The 9,340-nt window shown below is 39.7% G+C and overlaps 1 protein-coding gene across 1 annotated transcript in view; it reads left to right on the top strand.

Moving 5' to 3' along the window:
• The first annotated feature begins 567 nt into the window (after positions 1 to 567).
• TRHDE (thyrotropin releasing hormone degrading enzyme) overlaps positions 568 to 9,340 on the top strand; it is a 498,184-nt gene continuing 489,411 nt past the window's right edge. The window contains exon 1 of the mRNA XM_075274325.1: positions 568 to 2,515. Within this exon, the coding sequence (XP_075130426.1) occupies positions 1,755 to 2,515 (761 nt within the window). The 5' untranslated portion in view covers positions 568 to 1,754. The remainder of the gene's footprint in view (positions 2,516 to 9,340) is intronic.

Genomic DNA, 9,340 nt, shown 5'->3' with positions numbered 1-9,340 from the left:
TATCCATTTGTGTAAGCTTTTAACTAATATACCAAACTTTACTATTGTCTATGTTGAATACATAAGTATGTGTGGTTGGAAAAACTAGTACAGACATATGTTGTAGACTTTTGTCAGCCTGTTAAAGATTCTATTTAGCCTTTTTGTGAGTACAACTATTTCTTAGAAAGCTGGGTGGCAAGCAATGTAACCATTATTACGTCTCCTTTTAGGGTTGTAGATTTGCTACTGAGCAATGATACATCACCTTCTATATTACTGTTTAACTAAAGGGATTTGCATTGGTGGCTACAATGGTCATCACCCAGCTTTCCCAGAATAGGTTTAATTATAAAATGGCAAAAATATTATTGTATAAAACAATTGTTAAAATCTTATAAAAATCAGAGGACACTATATATATATATATATATATATATATATATATATATATTGTATATATATCTTTTATCCGAACTTATATATCTGCGGTAGTTTAAATGAATCTTATTAAAAATGTCATTAATTATTGTACAAGTTATGTGATAGACTACTTGACATACTGGAATAATCTTTAAAACTGTTGCTTTAGTAATCCTGGATTTCTATATTTGCCTCATGTCACACAGACAACATGGCAAATGATGTGAAACTGCATCCTGTGTGTAAAGTGGTTTAATACAGTTAATGGTGAAACTCCCCACTTCCTTGATGCATGCACACATATAAAGGGAAGATCAAGGAGTACAAGAGGAATAACACATCTTATGACTTGACACATCAAGAAGCCATCAAGCACTGTTGCTGCTGAGATAGATGTATCAGCAAAGAGCTTACATTTTTTCCCAGCTGCAGATCCTGTTATTGCCAGACATATGCTGATGAACTGGATATGGGGGAGGGAAAGAATAGGAAACAGATTGATTAAGAAAAATAAATAGAAGAGGGAGAATGAGAATGAAGGAGAGGTACGGAGGGAAACCTTGCAGCCACTGTGGTATAGGAGGGATATTAATGAGACATGCAGATGGTGGGGGCATCTGCTCTGCTCATTTTATACACTCAGTACAGCAAGCTGGGTGTTTGGAAGATCATTGTAAGCCACCACCACTAGCTAGCAAATACTTGTCAATACACTCTTCCACTTGCCTTGTCTTGTGCTGTCTGCTAGCATCCTGCTTGGCTCCCTGGATCCTGGTGACTGAGCAGTCCTGGTCCACTGTCCCTGGCATTGCTTGACACAGAAGAGAGCAGATGCTGCAAGAGGAATCCGCATCCACCGTGTAGAGTGTGTGCTCAGGAAAGCTGTGCTGGCCAGATGGGGATGCTCTAGGACATGAGCCTGCTGCTGGAAGCACAGCAACTTCCCCGGGATGTATTTGTGTCTTGGATCTGGGTTCTTTTCCTGAGAAGGGGACACCAGCCCAATCAGAAGTGTGTGTGATTTCCTTGCCTACGATTGGAGTTCTGTGAAATGTCATGCAGTCCTGTCACTTCTCCTCCCCCTCATAAGCACAGAGTTGCCTTGAATAGCCCACTATAAACAAAGTGGCTTGTCCAGAACCAAAGCCATTCCTTCCCAAGTTCCTGCAGCTCCTGCTCAGTCCCAGAATCTTACAAGTAGGATTCCAGTGATGACCTCCTGTACTTAGGGTTCCTTGTCAGCTGCTTTTCTTCTGGAATATGAAGTGACCTTTGAGTGTGAGTGTGGGACATCTTCTTGCAGAGTGCTAGTCTGCTATCCCTTCTTCTCTGGACTTCCAGGATGAGCTGCTATGGATGTGGGCAATAAGGGACAGAAAAGCAGCTTACTTAACAGCTCCATGGTGATCCAAGACTCCAGCATGAGGAACGGCAGAGGGCTGCAGGACCAGTGGGCTGACCCAGTGGCTGTGAGACCAAGGACCACTGAGAGACAAATCACTGTCCACAGGAAGCTAGTCCTGGGCTTTGCTCTGTCCATCTTGGCTCTGATCGTTGTGACTATTATTGCAGTGTTCCTCAGTGTTCGCTTTGAGGAATGTACAGATGGATCCACTAGGACAGCTAACAATAGCATCCTGGAGGCAGCCAGGTTTAACCAAAATCTGGAGGTAGGGAAGGATGCTGAGGATGGGACCAATCATCTGCAGGAGAAGGAGCAGGAAGAAGACTGGAAGCCATGGACTTACCTGAGATTACCCACACACTTGAGACCCCTGCACTATAATCTCATGATCACTGCATTCATGGATAGCTTTACTTTTTCTGGAGAACTTAATGTGGAGATTGAATGTCTGAACTCCAGCAGATACATTGTGGTCCATGCTCACAGGTTATATGTCATGAGAGTCCAAGTGGCAGAGGACAAAGTTGCAGGGGATGTCAAAGTTTTAAACTACTTTGCTTATCCACCTAACCAGGTATTAGTGGTTGTTCTGAACAGGACCCTGGAGGCTCAGAAACGTTATAACCTGAAGATAATTTATGACGCTATTATAGAGAATGAATTACTTGGCTTCTTCCGGAGTTCTTATGTGATTCATGGAGAAAGAAGGTAACTATATCCATACTACTAATGTACATTAATGTACAGTATAGCCACTAGAGAGTGTGCTGTCTCCTTTGTCTACTTTAGCTAAGCTTAAGGTTATATTGATATAAAACACCCACCTTGCTATATTGAGCAGATGCCCCCACCATCTCCATGTCTCATTAATGTCACTCGGTTACTACGATGACATGACTGCAAGGTTTCCTTCTGTAACTCTCCTTCGCACTCACTCTGATTTATTTTTCTTAATCTGATCCCACTCTTTCCATCCCCCATGCCAAATCCATGTGTCTATGTCTGCAAATAACAGGATATGCAGCTGGGGAAACTGCAGGCTCCTTGCTGATACATCTATTTCAGCAACAAAGCTTCATGCCTTTCTGATGGCAGATTATAAAAGCTGGTATTCCCCTTGTACTCCTTGATCTTTCTCTCTGACTGTATGTGTGCATGCATCAAGTATGTGTGGAGTTCTAGCATCCACCTGATCTAGTTGCTTTATTCTTGGAAGATGGTTCCTTATTGAGAATATGTCATGTGGTATTATAATCAAGTAAAGTGCAAAGATTGACTAAACAATACAACCCTCTTTGTATCTCCTATCTCGCCTCAAGACAGGAAATAAAAATAATATATATTTTGTGCAATGTTTTGCAAGCAGCAACATTGACATACCCCTGTGCTTTTTCAGTTCTATTGTGTTAATATGTAAAAAAAACACATTGACATAGCGCAGTCCTGTGGGAAGATATTGGCACTCTAGAAGTTGCATACTTTACTTTTCCTCCCTTGTTGTGGCAATTAAGATCTCCATATTGATCTGGAAGTGTCATACATCACGTGCAAAGCAGCGATGGGACACATCCACATGCACTTAATTAACTTGTTTATCCAGGTTTCAGTAATAATAAAATCCATGGTTATTGGCTTCTTTCACCAACGTTTGATTTGTCGTGTTTGGGGATAAAAGAGAAATGTCAGTTTTTTTCTTTTTACCGCCAGCTCCCAACTGACAGTCAAGAACAGGAAAACTTCATACTGCAAAATCTCATTAGCATGCATTTTATTTGCTATGCCTTCCTTTTAATTACTGCACTGGGGTAGACTCTCCAAATCTGCATAAACTACTCCTAATTTGTATAATTTGCATATAATTGAAAAGCCTCCAGCACAGTGTCACACAGTGCATGCCACAGTGTGTAAAAATGACAGCCACTGTAAATTGCATCTGACAAACGTAAGCACAATTTACACCACCTTGCCCTAGTTTTGCAAGTAAAGCCATTCCTTGTTAAATTATTAACAATATGTGCTTGTTTGTAAAAATCGCTCTCTGGGGAGTGTCAGGTGCTTTTTAGTGATACACCCTCTGTGACACATCCTTGTAAGGAGCTTGTGCATCTGTGTTAATACTTAGGTGATACATGCGGAGGCTGCGGATAAAAGCAACTTTTATTCTGAATTTTAAAGAAAGTTTCCCTCTAATATAAAAGTCTCTGATTTTATTTAAGATTCTGTCAGTTATCTTGGGTTGTAAAGTACTTTATTATTATGCTTAGCCATTTCTCATTTGTACCTATGTGACAATATGACCACTAGGTTGACAAAAGTATCCAAAGGGGGTATAAATCATATTTTTAGAGTAAGGCTAAAGAGTCACTTTGACCATGACTCCTGTCACATGACCTAAGATCACCATTTCACCTTGCGACTCCTTTACTAATGTAAGTGAATGGAGTCTATTTGTGACCTAAGGTTTCTGCAGCTGCAACTTCCATCCGAAAAAAAAAATAAAAAAAAAAATCCAGCATTGCTTGATCTTTTTGTGACTAATAGTTGAAGCAGCAGCACCTTCAGGGTCACAATGCAACTCCATTTGCTTACATTAGCAATGGAGACGCAGAGCAATACAGTGATCTTTGGTCACCCAACAGGAGCAGTGGACAAAGTTGCCGTATAATCCTAACCTTAAAGACCTGAAAGCTAAATCTGCTTAGTCAGAGAATAATCTAGATGCAGGGAATATACTATAGCACTGTATATTGTTAGGGGCTAAGTTCTTCATTACAGATTTTCCATAAGAAGTCCTGTGAATCCTGTAAAAATAGACAAACTAGATATCACCTAGCTTTCCCAGAATCAGAAATAACTAGGAAGCAGTTCAAAAGAATTTTTAACAACTTGTCAAAAGTATACTATTTAGTTTTCAGCTTCATTTTAAAGCATTTGTCTCATGAAAGCAATGACTTCTCACATTGATCCAGTGTGTCCAGCTGTTGTTACCAACTGTCCAGTCTAGCTACATTGTATCAGTGGGTAGGGGGACGTTAACTGGGGGCACCACCATACAACGTGCATATGGGCTATGGTTTTCTTACTGAAAACATAAAAAGCAGAGAACAATTTCAAAGCTGTCAAGTATTGTAGCTACCATTGAAGTTCTCTTGAAGTGGATCAATGTTGAATCAAAGTGCTAAAATAATCGCTACTAGAACGATGGAAACACTTATCGCTGATAAAGAAAGTATCAGGCGGAACAGCATAAGTAGCAGAATTACAAATAAAATATGTCCAAAACTAAAGTGTCTAATGTTTTGTTACAGCATTGCAGATTATATTATAGGATTGCTATACATGCTTACTAACAATTTCCTCTTCTCATATACCTTAGACCAGGTTCAGACTTAGCCTTTGTACAAAGCTGTTCCAAAATGTCAACAAAAAAAGAGAATTTCTTATAGCTAGTATTCATGTAATTGTTTCCATTTAGATAAACAGTCTCAGAAATTTTGGCAACAAATCTGCTGCGTCAATTCATCGTGAAAGGGCTTTCCCGCAAAATACATCCTCAATATATCCATAAGAAATTTCATAAATGTCTGATAGATGCAGGTCCAATGTCTGGAATTTCACCTATCTTTAAAAGCAATCCTTTCAAGTTCACTAATCTTGCTGAGGTGAAATCCAGACTGTCAGCAATGGTTAGGTTTTTCCGAAACCATGTAATTCCCTGAGCTATGCTGTTTCTGGAGCTCCCATAGAAGTGAGTAGGAGTTACAGAAACATAACTCACTGTTCTATGCTGTTTCTGGAGCTCCCATAGAAGTGAGTAGGAGTTACAGAAACATAACTCACTGTTCTATGCTGTTTCTGGAGCTCCCATAGAAGTGAGTAGGAGTTACAGAAACATAACTCACTGTTCTATGCTGTTTCTGCAGCTCCCATAGAAGTGAGCAGGCGTTACAGAAACATAACTCACTATTCTATGCTGTTTCTGTAGCTCCTATTCACTTCAATAGAAGTTCTGGAAACAGTGTAACATTCTGAGTCTGTAAACCTCTCTGTAAGTCTGGATGCCAGCAGCAATGGGGTAAAGGGAAATCCAGTTAATGGAACTTGGGTGTTTCGTTTTAGAGAGAGATCCAGGCCCCCCTCTCCAGGACACTCACCTATCACATATTTATGGTATTTCCTACAGATATGTCATAAATGTCTTTCATGGACAAATCCCTTTAAAGTAGCAGATACAGTAAAGACCTGAACTGCTTTTATTGAAAACTGTATAATGGTTCTGAAAATCCATGATTTCCGTTTTTTGACACTTCTCTTTACCTACATTAATCACATTGAGAGAAAAACATGACAAAGATGTGATGGATCAGTCCTGCTCATGTTTCAAGATGTTACAGCGAGTCATTGAAGCCTCTGTTTTTTACATTTTGAAAAAAAAAAAAAAAAATTGAGGAAACTGCCAAGTGTGAGCTTCCTTTTATGCTTAATGGAAAACGGAAATCTAGAATCTGAAATTATATTATTGGTATTACAAAATCATTCACATCGGAATGTTTATGATTGATAATCATTTATTTTATTTAGATTTTACTTGCATGTGTTCATCCAACCAGTGTTATACTTTCTCAAAAGAGAAAATGTGTGTCCTGAGAGCTCAGCCATGCCCCCCCCCCCTCTTCTCCTCATTATTCTGTAAAACAACTGGCTGAAGAAAAAAACTAACCTGCTATGCCCATCTGAAGCAGGGCAAAATCAATCTGAATTCTAACCCCTTTGGATTGGTCTCACCCCTCATTTGCTCTGCAGCCAAAGAAGGGACAATAGTCCAAGGGGATGTCTGGGACCTATGGATATTGTATGCTGATGACTTATCCACAGGATTGGTCATCCGTATCAGCTGATCTGGCTGCTAGAAGCTGTACACAAGGAATGTAAGCACATTTGCAATTCCCTAAAGTGTATAGAACTGGAAGCTTTATGCAGTGTACAGAGATATACACTGTAAAGGTATTACAGGGTAATATTGCTCTGGTCCTATGCACTTGTAAATCAGTAGAGCTGCTTTCATCTTGTAAACCCCTTGTAACAGTACAATTAGATCAGTGCGGGGGTCTAGGTGTTGGATTACCACTAGATATGAGTGAATTTTCAAAAAAATTCAATTCAGCAGCTTCGTCAAATTTTCTGATATGATTCAATTCGATCAAATTAATTTGACGGAAATCGTGTAAAAACAAACAAACAAACAAAAAAAAAACAGCTATTTCCTGGCTTCAGAGAGCCTGTATAGTGGCATTGAACACTGTGCCTTGCAGTGGCTTTAATGAAGTCTCAGTAGGGGACTTGAATCAGTGATGCACTGATACACGTATATTGCAGTCTATTGAGGAAATCAGCCTATCCAGCTGCATAGGCTAACTTCTTCACTTCTGGGCAGGATCAACCATGTACTGGGGGCTACTAGCAGCATGGGATCTTGCCGTGGGGTTGCCGATGGGGACATGTAGCATCTCGGAACCCCTTGGATACCACTGAAATGTTTTACAGCAGCATCCAAGGGGTTAAAACCCCACTTGGAGCTTTGGTCTGACTGGGGGTTATGGAGCAGGGTGTGGGTAGTCAGTTACAGCTAACATACGATCCCGATGCTGTGGGCGGTTGCTAAAGTGTTAAAGGGCTGTGACATCACAGGGCTGGCTGACTGCTGATTGGCTGCACACATGACATTGTGGGTGATCCCGCATTCCCAGAGTTCCTTGCCCCATGTCCTAATATGCAGCAGCCATTTTTAGAAAAAATGTGATTCATTACCACAAAGCATGAGGAAATCCAGATTCGATGCGAACCGAATAATTCCTGATCGAATTCCACTTTGATTCGCGCCTCTCTAATTACCACCCATTTGATATGGATGGACACTTCTGTGGATAATATCTCTTACATGGGTCTGTGACAACTCCTTTTAATAGTAGTTTAGTTTGTCCTCTGTAGGGTTTCAACAAGACTGTTAGTTTTGGGAAAATGCTACAGACTGACAAATAGTGAGGGCAAGATCGTCTCCTTCATACTTGTATGGTATAATTTAAGGTTAATTTTTCTTTAAAAACCGTATGCTTCAACAGCATTTAAATCTGTCTAAAATTTTCCTAGATCATTAAATTTTTAGTTTATAGAAACCGAAAACTTACTTCATAAAGCGAAATCGAGTTCAGTTTAGGACATATACCTTTTGTTCTTTCTATTTAGTCTATTGTTGGTTGAGTTTCTCTGTTTCATAATAACCTGATAAAGGACGAAGTGAGAAAATGAGAATGTTTAAAGTTCAGAGTACAACTCATTATCTGAAATGATGGCTAGATAAAATAGAGCATGTTCATCCACATGGAGACGTGAAAGCGAAGGAAAGCTGCATTTGCTGTGAATTAAGGCTGAAACAAATAATTGTAATAGTTGCTATAAAGACCTCAGCATCCAATTTCAGAAGCTAAGAAAGTTCTAAAAATCAGTCAGTCTTTAGCTAGCTCAATGAAACGACAACTTTGTGTTGCATATAATACTAACACGGGTCAATTACATGCCTACCCATTACTCAAGTGATCTGCAGGCTGAATGATATTCAGTAATCCCATGGAATAAAAGTTCAGCATGTCCAATCAATACAAATTCTGTGTAAGTGACAGAGAAGATAACTTTTCTTTTGACCTTTCCAGGCTATACTCCTCGCACAAAGAGATGTAATTACTGATCACACCATATAACATTAGTAGTATAAAGGTTTGTTTAAAGTCCTATAGCATACACACTAAATATAGATGCATCCTGAATACATATACACCCATGGTTTTTTGTCCAAGAACAACCTATAAAATCTGGGGTAAGTGCCCAGATTATCTGTTTTCAAACATCCTAAAAACTTTTCAACATTTTGTATTGGCAATATACATGACAAGCAAAAGTGTAACAAATGTTTGAACTTTTGACTTTCAGGCTCCATATCTGACCATCCACTACAGGTACGAACGTGAGACTACAATCACTTTATAGACAATTATCATGGCTACCTCATACATAGATTTGGCCAGCATAATTTAACCTATGATTATTTATGCAGATTCTTGTCAAGTGTTTAGTTGAGTTGAGGTCTGGGGACTATAGGGGGTTATCCAGCACTCTACTTCTTTATCATTAAAACCATTTCATTTTTAATCTTGACTTATTCTTTGCATTGCTGTCCTGCTGGAATACTATGCCATCCTTTTTATACCCATAATACGTGAGTGCAGTGGTATAACTAAAGTCTTGTGGGCACTGCTGCAATTTTTTGTCCGGAGCCCCCTACCTCACCCTTACAGTGAAGTCTTCATACTGATGGTTGCGGGTGCTAAGGAGTTCAATCAACCATAGTGTGGTTAGGGTAATCTGTGGGTCTCCTTGGCTAATGGGCCACATGGAAGCTGTAATATCAATACTGATGTCAGTGCTTATGGGCCCTGTAAGGCTCCTGGGCCCCGGTGCGACTTCACCCTCTGCAGCATG

This window comes from Leptodactylus fuscus, chromosome 5 (assembly GCF_031893055.1).
Source record: "Leptodactylus fuscus isolate aLepFus1 chromosome 5, aLepFus1.hap2, whole genome shotgun sequence".
NCBI lineage: Eukaryota > Metazoa > Chordata > Amphibia > Anura > Leptodactylidae > Leptodactylus > Leptodactylus fuscus.
Note: the sequence above shows the minus strand (reverse complement) of the source record. Positions and strands in the feature narration are given on the sequence as shown.